General features: G+C 40.8%; 1 protein-coding gene across 4 annotated transcripts in view; it reads right to left on the reverse strand.

The window, feature by feature from the left end:
* The window catches only part of UBAP1 (ubiquitin associated protein 1), a 32,778-nt gene extending 12,714 nt beyond the window's left edge, over positions 1 to 20,064 (reverse strand). The window contains exons 1-2 of one of the 4 annotated variants that reach the window (XM_014886069.2): positions 19,912 to 20,064; positions 2,666 to 2,706 (exon numbers count right to left, since the gene is read on the reverse strand). In XM_014886069.2, coding sequence (XP_014741555.1) covers positions 2,666 to 2,699 — 34 coding nt within the window. In that variant the 5' untranslated portion in view covers positions 2,700 to 2,706; positions 19,912 to 20,064. Of the gene's footprint in view, positions 1 to 2,665; positions 2,707 to 4,355; positions 4,454 to 19,429; positions 19,680 to 19,911 lie in introns of those variants that run through there. The other 3 variants (XM_088156325.1, XM_014886068.2, XM_014886070.2) reach the window with 3 other exon arrangements.
* Positions 20,065 to 20,461: the final 397 nt, after the last annotated feature.

The following is a 20,461-nucleotide window of genomic DNA, read 5'->3' on the forward strand; positions in this document are numbered from 1 at the left end:
ATGAAGTGGGGACTTCCCCTTGCACAACTACACCTGAAGCACATACCTGCCAAAGAGGGTATAAGCATAAACTTTGCTGTCTACATCCCAGCAATCTCGTTTCCCACAGTAAATAAAAAACACTAAGCACACCTAGACTAGCTATAGTGACAACTGCCAGCTTAGCTCCAGATGCTTGACTAATGAATAGAAACTTCCTACTTTTTCCCCAGTATACTGATTTTTTAATAACAACTCTTGCTATAACCTTATCCTGAATATAACTGTGAGAAAAAGCCCGTAAGCACATATTAAAAACACCTCAAATAGTTTAGGACATTTGATGCCAAAAAGTGTGAGGCAAAACATCTCTGCACATAGAATTCCGTTTGTTCCAGCCCAGTTAGAACAGTACTAGCTTGGTGAAGCTAAAATCTTCTCCAGAGAGCCAGGAATCCTTTTCTTTTTGCAAAGAGATCACAGTGAACACACTGAGGAGTAAAGAGTGCAAATGCTGCTAAAAGCTGCTAAATGTACATCTAGAGGAGTAAGAAAAACTAAAACCTACATTAAAAAAAAGCTATTATGAAAGACATTGTTACAACAGTCACACGCTCAAGTGAATAGACTGAAGTTTTTACCAAACTGGTGACTTCATCCTTGTATCAGTTAAAAGCATACTGAGTAATTTCTGGGAATAGGCCTAGCAAAAGTGCACTTGTCAGTCCGACCTTTGGCACTGTGCTCTCTACTACATTTCTGGCACAGAAAACTTCTACAAGAGTAGGATTTCCCTCCACTTCAGTATAACTCATAGAAGTGTCCTTCAGTTTGGCACCAAAATGGAAACACTTCAGGAAAACAAACAAATAACCAAAACAGTTAGCAGTTATGAATGGGGAACAGTTTTGAAACCATGTGTAACTTAGTTGCTGTGGTCACACAAACCACTTACGTAACTGTCGGAAACCAGAGTTAAAAAACTTTGAAATTGTATAACGACAGCAAAAATACAACTGAAATACTGAAGCATCACACTCGGCATAACCTACACAAGAAAAGGGATTCCTTTCTCTCCACTCATACCTTTGTGCTCCAATCTTCATCTGAACATGGTCTGAGCAGCCTGCTTTAGGTGACCCTGCCAGAAGTTTGGACATGACAATCTGCAGATGTCCCTGCCAGCCTCAACCATTCTGTGATTCAGTGACAGCCCTCTGACCTCTAATACGCAGTTCAACAATAATCACAAGAGATCATCAACTGTATTGACCGATTTCATCAGCCTGCCAGAGACATGGAGCTGAAGGCAGCCAGGGGGATGGATGCTCTACAGCAAACCAAAACTCACTTAGTGAAATAACAAGGCTGGAGAAGACTGAAACAACTGCCCTGCTGATCTCTCAAGACATAATTAACAGAAGGAAGTTGCTCCACTACTCCTCAGAAAAAGTACTGTGACAGTGTGATTAGGAACAGAGGGAACACAAAGGAGAAGACAAGCTAACCAGGCAGCTCACAGCACCATTACTTTGGACTTTATTATTTGGAAGCCAGGAGCATGTTCCACCACACCATACTGTTCTGTGAAATATTTAAGACATGTTGAATTCTAGCCCTGAGCAGCCTTTGCTAGTCTGGTTAGGTAAGAAGAAGAGAAAAATAAAAACAGACATAAAAGAGAAGCAGATCAGAGTGCTCAGAGACACTATTTACAGATACAGGAGCAACTGCTGAATAGCTGGCAACTACCAAATGAAAAAATTAGTTGTCTTGCAGCAGAGTCACTGGGCCACAGCAGAGGAGGAGACAACCTAAAAAGGAATTTTTGATAGGCTATTTTTATTAATCCGTAACCCCATATTTAAGTGAGGCATTTCTTATTTTGAACTTCAACTTTACACTTGCAAGACTGAATAAAAAAAGTCCAGGAAAAATGGAATTCCCCAAGACCCTTTTACTGGAAAAATTATCCAGAAGGATCAAGGCTGAATTTCTAAAAGCATTAGTTTTGATAGCCTGGAAAGTTGTGATTACTGGTTTGAGGAAGCCACATTACATACAACAAACTGAACTTTAATCTTCCACAGCAATATTAATTATAATCAAATTGCACTTCCTTCTCTAAAAAATAAGGACATTACAGGCAAATAACTTTTATGATATCAATCACTTGCATGGACTTCATGAATCTCATCTGTAGAAGACAGAACAATAGAGTCTCTTCTTCACCTGCCTTCTGAACCAGGTTAGTCCAATTTAGGAGACAAATTCATGGAAGAGCAAAAACAAAGCACAATTCAATGCTGTATTAAAAGCTTCACTATCAATTCAATTTCTCATGTGACTTCCATAAGAAGATGCCACAGATCCAGTATCCACTTCAGCAAACACCAGAGCAGGTTTGATTTTGAAGTGTAATTTGCTGGGGAAGGGGAACGTGTTATTCTGCCATGAATGAACAGGGAATAGCCAGAGACTGCTTTTCAGTTTAATCAGAGAACAGGCGAACACATCATCAGCAAGCAACTATGCAAGAAGGAAGCCAAGGCACTTCATTCCTAATAAAAAACTACTCAGAGGCTAAACAGATTAGTCTCTATGGATGGTCTAGGCTAGGACATTAGTCAGCAGCAATAGCAGGATTCACCCTGTTGAAAAAACAAGGATGCCAAATTTCACTTACCATGAGAATCGGATCCCAACTTCTTAGAAGCCATTTAGAACCTGAAAAACATTTTAAAACAGCTTGAACAAGTTTGTACATGTAGCACAGAATGTGTCTATGCAGTTCCAGAGCCTTATCTCTATCTTATGGAACACACTGCAGACACCTGATGTGCCTGTTCCCAAGACAGATTAGCAAGCATATTTTTTAGCCTTGAAACCAATTGAGCAGACAAATAACTTAGTCCAGGGTCTGCCAATTGAAAAAAAAAAAAACAAAACAAACAAAAAGCCTCAACCTAAAAGCCAAAACAGCAAACAGCCAAGACACAAGACAGAACCAGGGTGATCAGGAAGACAGTTACAGATCACAGCACTCAGAGGCCACTCTGTCCCAGCCTCATGAAACACACCCTGCCTTCCCTGGCATTAAGAATAGCTCTTCCTACTGAAATACCACACTGATCCTCTTCTGTTTAATCCCTGCTGCTCTAAAAAAGGGATACTATCTTAATGGGTATGCAGCCAGTTAGCCATCATGGCACTCATCTAGACACACTGGGCAATGCATAAAACAGGTATAAAATAAATGGTACTATGAGGAAGATATGTTGGATACACACAACAAACCAATGAGAACAGGCCCCATCCACTGCCCATAACATTCAGGAACAACTTTTAAAATTTGGATGTGAATCCTACATGGCCAAGATGTTAAACACAGAAGCGCCTAGCCAGCTTCTAACAGAGAGTAGGCCTGCCTCGCAAGAAGAGTTGTTCAAGATAGAATTAGCTGTCAGCTAAAACTCTACCCCAGGATGCTTATACTCAATAACATGGAGTTTTTGCTAGATTAGAAGTACATCACAAGGTCTATCTCAGGACACCACAACATAATTCCTAGAGTAACTGAAATCATCTGTAAGTGCATGACAAAAACTCAGAGTTGCCCTTTGTCTCTGAAGTTCTCTGGCTCACAGACTGAAATGCCCAACAGCTGGTCTTCAAAACCATGGAGGCCTCTGGTACATCCCCACAGGCAGCAGAGCACAACATGAGGCAGATTTAACATTCACGGCCATCATTCCCCAGTCAAGGACTTTTGGGCTCACTGTTCCATTGCAGATTCCAACTGCAAACATTACATATTAAAGGAAGGTTAGGATTACACAGCTTAGCTATTTCCTCCTTGCTGCTGCTGACAGGACTGGGGACAAGTTTCAAGTAAAGTCCCTTTTGCAGTGCAAAGATGCCTTTCAACATTATGTTGAAATCAACAGATGAACCAGCCCTGGATAACGGGAATCCTACACAAAGCAAAAGCCAATGCTGTACGAAGATCACCCACGTGCAACCAGACTTTGTGAAACACAGTGGGCAGATGCTGGGCCATGGGCAAGTGAGTCATGCTGGGCAAGTCCAGGTGCACACTGCACATAAAAACTGTGTGTCATCCTGCTCAATGTTTGTCAGGTTCTTTTCAGAACTCACCAACCTCTCTCAGCAGTGCAATTATATCTGAAACTATTCCACTGAGCCAGAAACTGGTTCTGGCACCTGGTTCTCAGAAACAAACAAAACATTAAGGCTTCAAAGAAAAGGAGGTGTAACAGTGCTGAGCCTGCCATCCAAGGAAGGATGTCAAGGGCAAAGCCACCTGACTACCCAGCAGAGCTGCATGTCAACCACTGGAGCTGAACAAGCCTTACCAGTCCCAGTGCGCAGACGGCAGACAACAGCAAATGAAACAGCTGCACTTTCAGACCCAGGTTTCACTTCCAGACAAGCTGCTGTGTTCGTAGTTCCTCTGTGTGAGAGCAGCAATTAAGTCATCAACTGGATTTGGTTTTAGTGCAAATGCCAGGTGACATGTAAAATCATACAGCCTTCACATTCTAACCAGTCCTCTGTCTGGAGACAATGTGGCACTGCATACAAGTACTGCCCACTCTCCACTGAACTTAGGACAAAGCCTCTACACATTTACTTTAATTTCTCAAAGCTCCTTTTACTAGTTACTACTATACTATCATACTGAAAAGCAACTCCCTTTTTAGAGGATTTAAAAAACTTCTGATTAGAGAAAGTAACCTCCTCACTTTGCCAACTTAAGTTGATAAGGAGGTTTGCTCAAGGCAGCACCAGTTACTACAGGTTACTGCTCCAGGGACATGAGTGTCAATGAGTATAAATCCCAACAAGCCAAAACTGCCCATCCAGCTTCCAAGGAGTTTTGCAGTAGCCCATCACTCTGGAGCTGCATAGTCTCAGCATCATCCCACATAAGGTATATGTATCTTGTTTTTGCTGCCAATCCTGTAATAAAATCCTAATGCTGACCTTGTGTCTGCATTAACTTCAAGATTCAGTGGAAAAATAATTCCTCTGCCATAGGCAACACCTTAATTAAACACAGAACTAGCTAAGGCACATCAGCAGCAAGCTAGTCATTAAATGGATCATTTCCAAAGCCAGTCACTTTAGATTCACATAGCATTTAAGTTGATATCACACAGGTCTTGCTGACGCACTCTGAGTATGCACTTATTAAGACAGTTACTATTACTTCAAGGCACTTGTCAGCAAACAAAACTGTTAAGCACCACACACAGGAACACAAGAACAAGCTGCCAGCCAGACTTCATCACCCCCTTCTCAAAGAAGGTTTAATTAAAATAGTGCCTTAAGACTAACCAGATTTGACAGGCTAGTCAGGGACCACTTTTACAAGCATGTTGCTGTTGCTGTTGTCCTGGCTGGGAAAGCAGTATTTGCATCAAGTTAGGTGGTTACTCGTGTTGTTACTATAATTCTGGGTATTATCTGAACATTAATTACATTGTGCAGTAAAAGTTTGCTTATTTTTGTTCCACCCATTTTGAAATTTAATTTGAAATCTGGACTGCTTCCAAAGCTTTATTCCAAATCAGATGATGGATAAGTGCAGCCCTACCACTGTTCCCTTTGATCTACAGACTCTAGAACAAGATGCTGAAGGGCATTGGTGGTAACAGCACATGGTGGCACAGATTTTGGCCTGATACTTTACTGCACTTTGTAAATTGACAGGACAAAAATACTTTTTCAACACCGTTCTTGCTCTAGAGGAACCAGTTTGTTGCACAGTACTACAGAGTGCTATTACAGCCACCTACAAGCTCTCCTCTGTAAATGTTAACCTCCCTAGCCTCACTCCCTCATTCTTGGTTCTGGCCAACTCTCTACAGAGAAGATCAGGGCTGCAAGTACCTAAAAGTTTTAAGGAACTGAAGCATCCCGATGTGAACTCTTTTCTATCCATCTGTATAATTTTTTACTTAGTATCACTGAGGCAGCAAGTCAGCATTCTTAAGATGAGCCAGTCAGATGAACACAGCACAGCAAGAGCCCAGGATGAGGGCAGAGGACAGAAGGGGACTGGGGACAGGGAAACAACCACAACACTAAACAACACCACAAAGATGCAGAAACAGAAGTGGCAAGGAAAAACTGATGACAGCAACAACTAGCACAGAGAGGTGATGAGCTGGAGAATGGCTTGAAGAGACAGAGGTGACCAAGGCAATTCATTGGGTACGTCATCACTTAGACCTGAATGACATTTAGTTGTGCTGCCAGACAAGGAGAATACAGAAAAGTATGACTTGGTGCAAGAGTGCAATGCCAAAGGGAGAGTCTCATCAACAGAAGAGAACAAAAAAATTATTACAAAGCCTGACTCATGAAGAGCTTCTGGGAAGTTGGGGTGTTTTTTTTGCTACAATTCCAATGTTTCTTCTACTTTCCCTTGAGTTTGCATCTTCATTCCTTTTCTTTTGAAGGAAATCTGACTAGACAAGTTGTCAAGTATCCTACCACTAATGATACCTGTAATTGCTTTATTCATGATAACTAAAAACCAATTTAACTATTTGGCAAGAAGAACTGGACTCTTGCTGCTATATTACTGAATTCGGGGTAGAAACATGTTGAGATTCCAGACCATGTAAATCCTCTGATGTAACTTCCACCTAAAATTCAGATAAATTAAAAATTAATAACTTATGGGTGAAAAGAAACCAAAATGCCTCAAGTTATCCACCATAATCAAATCAGTACATCTATGATTTTCAAAGAGAGACTTGATCTTGCAATTTCCGTATTACCTGCTAATACACACTGTATAGTCTACACACTATTAAGGATGCACCATTCAGTCTGAAAACCGAAGGTTGAACTGAAAACAAAAGGCTGAAAAAGTAAAAAAAACTTTCCTGCCTACATTACATTCACAAATGACAGATTTTACAGTAAAGAAAAAAAGTAAAAATCACTTTGATTCAAGTGATTGATTTCGAATGGTCACAGGTGTTCAAAATGTAGACAGCATTTTCAGTTTTCACTGTACCTACTTGTTTCAGTGCAAGTGAAACATCAGGTCTCTGTATATATAACTTCAAACAGCAAAAATAGAAGTCAACAGTGCCTGTTGCTAAGACAAAACAAAAGTTAAGCTTCTCATAACAAAGCTTCCTGTCTATGTAAGTGTTCAACCACTGCTACACAGCTCAGATTTCTCATAATCTCTCTTAGCAAAAAGCTGGTAAATTCACTCCAGTACAAAACAGATTCCACCCTTTTACTGCAGTATCCAAGTAGATGACATCAACTGCAGCAATCTCTTTACTTTATATCTTTAAGAGTTCTGCAGACAAGAGCATGTGGAGGTACTACCCTCACAATAAAGCCATGATACTGAGCCACTGGTAACAAATCTCCGGATGAAGCTGTAAAATTACATGTGATGTAATGCAACTACATGCCTACAACACTCTTTCCCTCCTCAAAAAAAAACAACCCAAAAAACCAAATCAAGCAAAACAATAATAAGAAACTATACCAAAAACCAAAGCCAAAAAACTCCACGATCCCCAAACCGAAATCTCATAAAGGTAAAAAAAAATCTTTCACCAGTCCTAACAGAAAAGTAAGTTCTAACTTTATCTATAGTAATTCCTCTTAAGTGCTACCACAATCCAGGAGATAAAGTAAATTAAATTTTAAGATTGATAAAAACAAATCAAGCCCTCTTTGAAGCTAACACTCTTATAAAGTTGCTATCCAATTTCCAAGGGACACCAGTTTAAAAAAATCAAATTATATCTTCATCGTATGGGACACAAATACAAGTGTTCATCGCCCTACATTTAACCATTCAGAGGAGGGTTTACACTGACAAGAAGGGGCTTGAGGGAGGAAAGTGTGAGGTATCCCTGCTGCATACATATCCCATGGATTAACAGTCCAAGCAGCTGTGATGAGAGACCTAAATCTGAAGAACAGCCTACATCAAACTAATGCAGTTTTTTATTACTAGTGCAATGATTGAGGGACAGGAACAAATAAAATGGCGCTTTCTAAAGCACTTTTCAAATACATGAGTAGGAAGGAAAGGGAGAAAAGACCCTGAAGAATAGGACTGTGTGCAGATCACATTACTGGATTACAGGACAACACTAGTGACAGTCACAAAATCCATTATGGAGTTTTTCCATGTGGATGTTCGATTGCATCTTCCTAGCAGTGATAAACATCAGGAGACATTGATTCCTCAAACTGTGCCATTGCTTAAAGTGACATAGGGGGCAATCAGCCTTTTGGTCCAAGACCTCTCTGTTGGCAACGTCCACAGCTCTCGGAGAGCCATGGCATCTCTCTGTCTTTCCATTTGGATTCATGGCACTGACATCAGACACCTGCAGTTCCAGCCATCCTCATGTCATGTCCCACTTTGTTCATTAAAGACACTGGACTTGTTACAAGCACATACTGTTTGGCTGGTAAGGATTTAAGGTTCATAACTGAGAGCAGACAGCTCCATTCCTCTTTTAAGATCCTGACTATACGTTTGAAAGATAAGGTAATTTGCCATACACTTCGCCCAGAAATCAGGGACAACCCTATAATGGCTGTGGAAATGAAACACACTGATCTACCAATTTTTTAGTCACTTTGCGACTTATGAGCTGTACAGGTTTCCAACACAGTTCAAGTTTATACATCACACAAACCTCTAGAAATACAAGTTTCACAGGCAACAGGACAAGGAAACAGCAAAGTACTTAAAGGCAGCCTTGTGGTCAAAGCAGATCAGGGCAAGCTTTTCCTTTGGTCAGACAGTGACATGCCAAACAACAGCATGGAAGATGCACCTATTCTAAATTCACATTCAACTGTGACAGCAAAATGGGTGGCCTTTTTAAAAAGGACTCTTTCCAGAAAATGCAATCCTGTCATAAGAGAAAACCATCTGCAACAAACGTAAGGCTGGACTGATTTCCAGACTCTGGAAACTTGGGCATAGTGCAGGTTCTGTTCATCCAAGAGCAGATGTGGATTTTAGAGGGCAGTTTTTACCTGATTTTTACCTAAGTTATTTAAAGATCATGTAAACAAAACATCTGAGAGAACAGAGACACGTTCTTTTTTGTTTTTACTTCAAGGTCAGCTTCACTAATCTGCAAACTACAATACCACCAAAAAAAAAAAAAAAGGTAAACTAGAAATAGAGGACTAACTTCCCCTCCTTGAGGCACAAAAGAAGCAAGACAAAATTGAGAGATAAAAATACAAATGTGCCATGCAATTCCTACATTCTAAGTAAAAAGTTAAAAAGATAACCCAGGACTTATACCAGCAATGAGGCCTGCAATAATCTCAATGCATTAATGAAACAAGTCCCAAATTTGACAAGCCTGAGGAACTGATTTTAACTGCTATTTTCCTATATCTGAAGTTTGGATAGCAAATACCTACCAGTTTTGAGAGTTTGAAACTGTCAGATGGTAAGCATCTGGTAACTATCAACAAATGTAGCTACTTCAGCTTAATTACCATAAGATTTCATACTACTAAAAAAGAGTCAATTTTTTTCTAAGCAATCTTAGCACTAGCTAGAGCCAGCATGTGCATTAACTTTCCTCGTTAACCAGAGCACTTTAGAAGTGGCTAATATTTCAACACAACTCTTCTTGAGTGAGAGAGACTGATAACTGCTAGTTTCAACAACTAAATAGCCCACTTACTCACTTCTTTTGGTAACAATGCATGAAAAAGCAGTGAATATCCTGTACATTTAGAATGCATGCCTGCAACCCAGACTATCATAAACTAATTAAAATGGTGCTCTGTTTGTTGCAGTGGTACTTCAATATGCAACAAGCTGATTCTGAAGTACTTGAGTATTATTAACACTTTACACTTGTCCCAGTTATGAGAGCTAGACAGACACTCTCAAATAGCTGCCAGCACAAAAGAGTAAAACAGCTTTTAATCCATTAATTACAACATACTCTTTTTAATTCAAAAATAACAGAATCTCTGCAGTTTCAAGCTTTTTGTTCTTATACTCTTTAACCAAGAGAGATAACAGATAGCCGATCTTACTACTTAGAAATAAGTCCAACTCTGTTGACCATACCAGGACCTACTCCCAATACCAACACAGAAACTCAAACTATTTTGGTACATCAAGCAATTTGTATTCATTAATTTTCAATATTCATTTACTTATTAACCAGAACTTAATTCGTTTAAACACATTACAATTAAATGACTTTGTGAAAAATCTGTTCCAAAAAAAGCCATAAGGTTGTCATCTTTTCCCTGTTAAAGCTCAGAAAAGAAATTGAAACATTTGTTGATAATTATGGTTTTGGTTATAAATTTGGTGAAATATTAACACTTATGGAATTACTTTAACAAAGCAGACCAAAAAAATATATATATCAGGAAATCAAGTTAGCCGAAGTTTTTAAATGGAAAAATAAAATCTGCCAGCAGGTCAAACATCACTTGCAATTCCATGTATTGGATCTCAGCCAAAATATGTGCCTCTGTACAAGAATAATGACAACAGTGTTATACTAATATAGATGCATCAATTTTTCCTTTTATACTTGGGTCACATGCACTACCCACTGTTACCACACATTTAATATTTTCTCAGCAAAATTCAGTGTGGTACTGATAGAAAAAATAACCTGTTACATTAACTATTCCACCTCCAAATAACCCTGCCTGCCCTTCAGCAAACAGGCTGAAACACTGATATTCAGCATGGGAGCCACTGTTTCAAACCCTGATTGCACACTCAGACCAAGCAGCTTTTATACACATCAGGTCAACAACAGCCTTCTCCCATTTTTGAAAGGATCTCTCCCATCATGTGGATAAAACTGTTAAACTATTTCTGCCTTCTGATGTCCCTATTTCCCACTAAAACATCTTATTTTTCTCAACTAAAAGAGCCACATCCTAAGAATGTAAATTCCCTGCAAATTCACTTGATTCAATCATGGAACGTTTTGGGTTGGAAGGGACCTTCAAAGATCACCTAGCTAATACACGCTGTCACAGGGAAGAGTGTCTTTTTTTCAATCAGGTTGCTCAAAGTCCCATCCAACCTGTCCTGGAACACCTCCAGGGATGAATTATTCACAGCTTCCCTGGGCAACCTGTTAAGCTCTTAACCACCTTAATTTCTCCCCTGTGTTCAATCTCAATCTTTCCTCTTTTCAGTTTCATCTTTCAGAGTTGCCATTTTCCAGGAAACACACCAATTCACCATAAATTAATCTTTGTCCAAATACACACTTTGAGATACATGGAAGGAAAAGTCCTAAACACTTCATACACCTGAAGCAACTAAGAGCTGGTCACAGGATACCTGGAAAAGTGTGGTCTCCAAAACATTATTTTGTGAAGTGACAACATCCGCTTAGAGCATCTTAAATCTCACTGATTTTCAAAACATACCTCATGAGGCTTGGTTTGCCTCTGTCTTGACAGTGCTAATGTGAGAAACTTGAATTCCATCCCAGGTGCCATGGGTGTGAATTCTTTACAAGCTTATTTGACTTTTTCTGGGGTTTATGCATTTCTCCAACACATCAACATGTCATTGGTACAGTCTCAGCTTTCAATGCCAACTCATTTTATCCTTAATTCATGTGTCACTCCTGTTTAGGCAATAGGCATCTGTCTTCATCTAACCCATTTTATCAAGACTGAGACAAGAAAATAAGCATAGACAAAAGTACACATCTGAAAAATGCTAGGTTTTGTTGCACTGAAGGATGAAACTAAAAGACCAGAAAGAAAAAACCCTTATCACTGTTCATGAACATTCATTTCAGCTACTGTCATATGTTTACTGAGCTGCAGCCTCATCAGGGGCATACTCCTTACCTGACCAACTCAACAGAAGAAAAGAGTCAAACTGAAATTCAAAAAATGTATCAAGCAAGTAAGAAGATGGTCCCAATGCAGTAATGCCTAAAACCCAACCTTGCTTCATCTCCAAACATAGTATCAATCAATCCTGCTTTCAAGTCTTCCCACTTAGTCCAAGCAGGACTGAATGACTGCCTAAAAAAGATGAGCTAGATGGGAAATATTATGGGTAGACAACACCAAATTAAATTTCACCACAAGTCATGCTTTTAAATGAAAAAATTTTCACTCGTTTTAATTAATAAGGAAGTGGTGCATAATAGAGAATTAAGAGCAGGAAACTGATTTAAAGTGAATAGTAACCTCTTAATTACATCTTGCAATGGCTTGTAAACTTTAGGACAGGCTGGAACTGGTATAAAGATGATGTTCTACCCATTAAAAACATATAGTAACAGAAGCATCGTTACCAGCTATCAAAAAAAATAAATGCTCCATATATGAACACAGCAGCAGACACCTGAACAGCTCAGCCAACTGGCGGTACCCACACTGAGTATACTTCTCAAACAATTAATTCGGAACACAGGAAGCTAAGTTGCCTTGAATAAGCTTGTCTAATGTAGAAAAATTAAAATTTACCTCTGAGCAGTGAAATGAAACTAAGATTGCCCTCAGCTATAGTGGATCTATTACAAAAAAAAGAGCATGTTAAGTAAGTGAGCTGCTTGCTGTGTTTTATATAAGAAAACTTCATGGGTCTACACTACCTGAGGGCAGCATGCTCTCCTCTGAGCAGAAACATCTTCCTTGCAATCTCTTCATTTTGTAGTTCTCAAATAGCAAATGCCCTTCTATTAGGAGCTGCTTAAATGGAAATATGGTTCAGCCTGTAATCCAACTATAGATTGAAAAATTCAGGAATGGAAGCCACAAGCAAGAGGGGAAAACCAAAGAGAGATTGTACATCTCTTAAACAAGGTTTACTCTATGTGTCCAACTGCCATGGCTAGAGATTACTAGCAGTGAAGACACACAAACATGCAGACAATCCTCACCCTTCAAGAAGGAAAGCAGAGCAACCACTCAATCCCTGAGATGTATCTTTCAAGGATGCTCAGCTGCTACAATCACCTTCGCATAATGCCTCAAAAAGCCTTTTTATACTAGAGGTGTCATTCCTCCCTCCCACATTAACACAAAGTACGGTAAGTCCGTAAGCATCATAAAATAATCTCCTCACTCACATACCTTAATTCCATCTGTTTCCATTTAAAATTACCTTTAAGATCTAAATTTTCTCACTTAAAAACTGTTGAGGTGTACTTTCCCTCTGTATAAGACAACAAGTCTGCCCTCCCAACACTGCAACCCTTCTTGCAGTTAATATTCAGGCAGGTAAGTTTAAGGAGTAGTGTCAAAGTCTGCACTTAGAGAGTGAGCTTTCTATCACAAATGCACAGAGCAAAATCCACAGACTTGCAAGGTAGCAGGAGACATACACACACATAAAATTACAAGCCTCCCAACAGTAAGGGCATATGGATACTGAACTTTCAGTGCTCAAGTGGAATGGAAAATAGAAAATAAACCAAAGACACAGAAAGACACTGCCTTCAGATTAAATCTAGATACCTACAGGGTATTTATAATGCCAGGAATTAAACACTTCTCATTCATTTTCTTTCGCCTGAGGGGAAAGTAGTTTTGCTGAAATTCCCTTATACTGCTTAGCTCTTATATGAGACTCCAGAATACCTGCCAAGGCACTTAACCAGCAGTGAAACTGTCCCTGTTTTGCAGTATGAGGAATAAGGCACAAAACTGAAGCAGTTTGCCCGCAGTCATCCAGCTCAGCCAGTAGCAAAGTCCAAACACAACCTGTTTCCCAGATCCTAAACCCAAAGCTACCCTAGGAATCTCACTGCAGTCTCTCAAGTTTGGAACAGTATCTATTCCCTATCAAATTACTCCTATTCAGTCTTTTTCATCTCACTATAAAAGACCCAAGGATGCACTTCAGATTTGAATATAAAATTTGGTGTAGTCCAAACTTTAATTAGAAGTAGAAACTTAAAATTAAAGTCTGTAATTCTGTTGTATACTATATATCCTGTCTCACTTAGCACTATAAACTTTTTCCCTGCACATCAGTAAAGTCTTCAGCAGATAGAGCAATGAATGCAAGCCCCAGAACACTTAAAGCAATGAATAACTAAACAGAAATGGCTCATTTTATGTGCAAAAGAAACCTTCACAGATGCATTAGCTTAATTTTCTCAGGACATTTTGACAGATCTGACTCAGCTTCAGCCTTACTTTATTTTGTAACTAGACCTGAGTAGGTTGCTAGATCAAGTTGCCCTATGACCACACAAGGGACATCCCACAGCTTCTCCTCTCCAAACATTTAAGGCTGGCAAGAACACAGGACTGCTGACAGCACAGAGATCTCTCTTAGTGGACCATCATAATAACCATGACACAGCAGCAAGACTTTTTTTTTTTAAGAAGCAAAGTAGAAATACTTGAGCTGACCATTCCTCCTCCGGGCTATCAGATTTTCTCCTGCCACCTGAGAATCAGTCCCAGCCTGCCCCTCTCATAACCTATATGTCTGATTGAATCCAGCTTACTTTAGGAAATTAATCCAGTGCTGCCTAACAACAGAACTCGAGTATCACATTCAGATTCTTGCAGAAACATTAAATTACAGGAGAAATTTGACTTGAATGAAGACTATAAAATATAAAATGGATAAAATATAAAATGGTATAACATGGATACACAGCCTCTCTCCCAGCATGAAGGGAAAGTGAGAAATCCTTTCCATTACTTGGTAGAATCAATTTATCCAGAGTACAGCCAGATCCCCGGCACTAAACAAGGTTACATTTCAAGTGTTCATCTCCAATATCATACAGATACAGAACATACACATACAGAACGTTCCCAGAGACAGGCAGACCTTCAGAACTGTACAATAACTGCATATTCAATATGGGAGCTCAGTATGAACAGGGTGACATGACCATGTCACAAAAACAGCCATCATGTCATTTTCCCAACAGAGTTCTCCAGAGTTCACCTCCAACTTCAGAAGCTGCTCAGACCACCTCACCATTCTAGCCAAAATCAATTTCTTCACTTTTACCTTCCTTCATTTATCTTTCATCTTATAATACAATTGTGGATTTTATAAGCTGCATTTATTAAAGCTTTTCCAGTTGAAAACTTTCATATAGATGAGATTACAGACCATAACAGTATTACTTTTATACTCATACTTCAATTTAATAGCTCTCTCTTTGCATACAAATTCAGAAATAGTCAACAGTGTTAGTTAAAAGCAACAAGCCTTTTACTGTCTTTTCTTGGATTTTCTTTGCAAAAGAGAAAAATTACTAAGAAAAAATTACTGAGCACTTACTACCAGGTAAGTAAACAGAAAAGTGTATTAGGCTCCCTCCCACAAGCAAGAATGAAGCCTCTAACTACAGGTACTTTTTTTCCCCCCTCTTCTTAATAAAGAATAAAAGGTACTTCCTCGAAACAGTGCTTTTGTACATGTTACAAACACAGCAAGCAAAATGAGACTCAATAATCCTTCACCTGTTTTCTACCAAGACATCAAACAGACTGTCAACAAACTGCCTGTGGTGACATAATACTTAATTAAAAGATTAAGAACACTTTCTTTTCTCGGAAGCTATGCAGCATAAAGCTTTTCTGCCCTTTTTCATTAAACACAGTTTTATTCCAGATGATTAATGGTGATTTTATTCAAGAATCCCTTCCCTGCTATGTGTGCCTCTTATATTTCTATGTCAAATTATTACACACTGCTATGCAAGGACACCACATGATGGAATTAGTCATTAGGGTGGAACCCTGAGTGCCTTTGCTGTATCACAGAAGAAACACTTGAAGTTTTAACAACTACTTTGGAGAGTGTTAATAAACTAGGAATCTAGTTTTATTTTAGCACTCAGAACTGATGAGGTGTACCAAATTGAGCACACAAGCACTTCCCTGTGTCTAAATTAGGCACAGGGCTAAAACTTGATACAGCAATTCTGGTAACAGGCACCCTTTGAAAAACACCCTCTCAGAACCAGGGAATAAATCTCATCAGTCATTTCAGTCAGGGCTTCCTCCACTGCTAGCCTAGAGATGACAAATGGTGCAAGCACAAACATATACATAAGGAAAGGGCTTAACAATAATATCTTTCATATAATCTAGTATATAGTTACAAAAATGCTGAGCTCCAGTAACACAGGCCAAACAAGAGCTCACAACTCTTTACTACTACTTTCCACTACACCAACCATGAACAGCTAAATACGTTAATTGTACTCATATGCAGATCATCCTCAAGATGAAGAACTGACTACATCTTGGATGGGACTCACGTTCTTCTGATTTAAAATGTTACTCTTATGTAAGAATTTCTGACACTACATGCAGCTAATAGAAGCTCAGTCAGTTACAAACTGCAATACTACTAATGCAACATGACATTTTTAACCAGTACGTTTTCCTTCTAGAAGGGAAGATTTAAGCCTAAATTAGAGCAATGATATTGTGCTCCCCTTTTGATATAATTCTGTGCTTCAACTATGTTGCAAACTTAAGGGATTCTAGAAAGACTGTAGTTTTCAAAAGTTAAGAAAACACAAACCAAATCGAGTCTGGGGATACAGTAGGTCCTTTAAAAGCTTCATATCCACAGGAAAGACAGCATTTCTTAACATAAGAAAAAAGCTTTTGCACAAGGATCTGGAATACATCTGATGACGTGAGAGAGGGAAAGCTCCCAGTGCTCAGGTTCTGATGGAGACCCCAGCACAAGACTACATTGACTACAAAAGGTCATTAAGGACACAGAACATGAGCTTATTCAAACCAAGTCAGAGGGTCAAAGCATTAAGCAATGCACTCGCATACCAGAGAGGATTACCTACCTAAGTAGTTAACACACAACTGTGAGTTCAGGCTTGTATCGATCAACTGCACTAATCCCAAGGGTCGATTGCAGAGCGGTATGTGCTGAAAGATCAATAGCCTTGCCAGCATCGTAAACCCACACAATGCAGGGATGAGGAACCAATCTTTGATGCATCCTAGAAGACCTACTTTTTCAACAAGAACTATTTATAAACTGTAAACAACCCTTCTTTGCCTTTCCTTCAAAGAACTGCTTTCACAAAACAGCTTCAGATATTTCCAGTTATGGCTCCACTAGACCTTCCTTACACTGACATTGATATGAATTGCACTGATCAATTTTAAATAGATAATAAAGCCTTTAGGTAGAGATCCTCGGAAAATGACAGCTGAAACTCTGGAATTCATTATTGAAGAGACTAAGAGTGATTATGCTAGAAACAAAACACCATAGAAGGTTGGACAGAAGTTCTATGTAATAAGGAAAACTAAATTTCTCACAGACCAATTTAACAAAATATTCAGCCCAGCATCAAGTGTAAAATACACGAACAGACTGCTGTTAAAAACTCATGATACAGAGACTGGATGTGGACAATTATCAATTAACTAAATTGGACAATGAAATTTTCAATCCCCAGAGTTTGTGAAATCAACAGGAAACTGTAAGCTTACACAAATTAAAAAGGAGGATGAGTAACGTGACACCTTCTGTGTCATTACAGCACTTCCGCCACCAGCACCAGCCAAAACAGCTCTGGCTGTCACAGTGTGACAGATGAGGCTGGATTGGTCCAGAAACCTGACTCCATTCTGTCAGTTACAGGTTTTTGTCTTGAAGATAACAAAACATCATGTGAATAATAGAGATGGAGCTCTTCCACGTGTTTTTGGTGATTTTTCTAGCCATCAAAATAAACTATACAGTAAACCTCCCAGCTGACCAGTATACTCTTTGAATATTCTGAAAATTTAAGTTCTCTTTATTAAAGAGTAACTAACACTTATTGATTCACATATCTTAGATCTGAGAGTGTCTTGGTTTTCCCTCTGAAGCTTCATGTCCTTTTGCTTCAGCTCACACTTGGATAGCACTTTAGTGCTAATTGAATAGCACTTTAGTCGCAGCAACCTCTTCCCTGACTCCTCTGTTCCATAGGGCATGCACAGGAAAAAAAACCAAAAAACAAAAGGAGTCATCAAACATGCAGGCCAAGTACAGGTGGTAAGGCAAGGAAAGGACCACCATTTTCAGTCTTCTTTCTGAGACTAAACCCACAAACTTGCAAATGCTGTTTAAAAATTACATACTTTCTTGTCTCCTTGCCCTTAGAATTAAGGTTTTTGCCGAAAAGGTTTAAGCCACCCAGTGGCAACGGTAACCTTAAGAACCACTAGCGCTTCTGAATTGCAGCTGTGTGTGTACAGGAAACTGAAGTCACTGTGAGCAGCAGGTCTGCGTGGTGCTGTAACCCAACATCAGCCCGCACACGCGTCAAAACACTCCCCGTGCTGCTGCCACAGGGAGCACCTCAGCCCACCCTACTGCACAGCTACACAGGTTTCCCCTGTGGAGAAAAGGGAGGGAGGCCAAAACAGGTTTTTCCCCACTCTTACCTAAAAAATGCCAGGAAACCAGCCACTGCAAGAGTGCCTGCGCAGGGGCAGAAAGTCTCATGCTTCAGGGCTGATAAGGGAAGGTGAGGAAGAGGTCTGGCTAACTGCAGCACCTCCTCTCAACACCCCGGATCACAGCTGCAGTAGGAGTAAGATCCTCCTCACCAATATCCCACAAAAGCCTCTTAGTCCCTTAACAGGCTGTGGGATGCAGCAAGCCTTCCATCAGCAGCACAGCCGCTGAAGTTAACACCATCAAGCACAACCCAGCTGCCCCTTAGTTTGGCAACACTCCCCAAAGCGAGTCACCTGGGACCACCGACCCCGAAGTGCTTAAATCGAACGTGAATACGTTTTACTGGGTCCCGGGTGGCAGCTATATTAGCTCCACAGCCAAGTGCCAGAGTCCACCTACTTATCTCCACTCTAATGAGACAACAACAGTGTTGTAACATTTCTGTATGACTAGGTTTTTTTTCACTTGTTCGGAATTTTTAACGACGTGGGGAATAAAAACTCATTTCCATCTATTGTCATTTCTTTCACTAATTAAAAGAAAAAAAAAGGCAAACCTAACCTTCCCTTTAGTGGGATAAATTTTGAGCTATCAAAACACAGGAAGACAGCCCTCGAATTATACTAAATAAATAAATAAATAAATGCACTAAATGTCTTACTTTTAGTAAGCACTGAGCTAAAGGGAACACAAAGCATTATCAGGAAGTTAGAAACAGCTACACTGAAGTATTCTTACACCCATGATGGGATGTTTGCATCTCAAACTCTGAGAAAAATGTAGTCAAAAGCAGAATGAGCATAAAAGGAGAAGTCTAGGGCTGCAACCCATGGAATAAAGATGACTGGATCTTTAGTCTACAAGGAGATACAGCCAAAGAGTGAATACTCTGATTTAGCAGAACTTCCAAAGTCACAAGTAGCATAGGGAAGATGAACACCGTAAGTTGCACAGCACAAGAGGCAGAAATTAATAAGTATAAGTTACCTGAAGGCAGACTCGACACACACCACACCCCCCAAAAAAATCAGATGTTTGTTTTGGTTCTTCACGGATTTAGTTACGGCGAGGAGGCATTTCCGAATATCATGGACACCAACAGCTTACTCGGATTTCAACAGCCACCGAGCAAACTCATCAAGGGCAAACTCATCAGGGCTTACTAGGCAAAAAGACATTCCCTTGACTCCGGCGGTCCCGGAAACTGCTGGAAAACAGGAGCCTGTGGGACAGGAGCGTCATCCCGCCTTGCTCCGCGAGTCCAGACCAGGGCCGAGTACCGGCGCCTCACAGCGGCTCTATGGAGTGGGAGCGGAGGGTCCTTCTCCCCGGAGAACAGGAAGGGGTGCGGTCCGTGCTCAACTGCCCCCGCCCGGTACCTGCGGGCCCCACGGTCCCCGCCCCTACCTGCGGTGCCTCAGGCCCGCTGCCCCAACCAGTACCTGTGTCCCCCCAGTCTAGCCCGGTACCTGCGGCCCCCGGCCCCGCTGTCCTGCCGTCCCGCAGTCACTGCCCGCCGTCCCTAAGGGCCCCGCCCGGCGCCGCCGGACCCGGGCGACGCCATCTTGTCTGGGCCCCGCCGGCGGGATGGCGTCACACCGTGACGTCACCGGCGCAGACCCGGCCAATCGGGGGCGGCGGACGCTGACGTCACGGTAGGGAGGGCGGGGCGAGGGCGGAGCTACGCGTCTTCCCTGGGGCGGAGCTAGAGAGTGTCCGTACGTCGTTCGTGTCCGTCTGTCGTTCGTGCGTGTGCGCCTGTTCCTGTCGCTGTCGCCTGCCTCTGTCAGCCACTGACCCTGCCCCTGTCCCATCCCTATCCCTGTTACATCCCCTTACCAGCCGCTGTCCGTGTTGCATCCCTGACCCTGTCCCTGTTCCATCGCTGTCCCAGCCCTTGTCCCTGTCTCTGCCTTTGTCCCTGCCCGTGCCCGTTCCATCCCCGCCCTTGTCCTGTCCCCTCCCTACTCCTGTTGCTGCTCTTGCTCTAGCCCCTGCCCTCATCCCATTTCCTGAGGG

This window comes from Sturnus vulgaris, chromosome Z (assembly GCF_052056855.1).
Source record: "Sturnus vulgaris isolate bStuVul1 chromosome Z, bStuVul1.hap1, whole genome shotgun sequence".
Taxonomy (NCBI): domain Eukaryota; kingdom Metazoa; phylum Chordata; class Aves; order Passeriformes; family Sturnidae; genus Sturnus; species Sturnus vulgaris.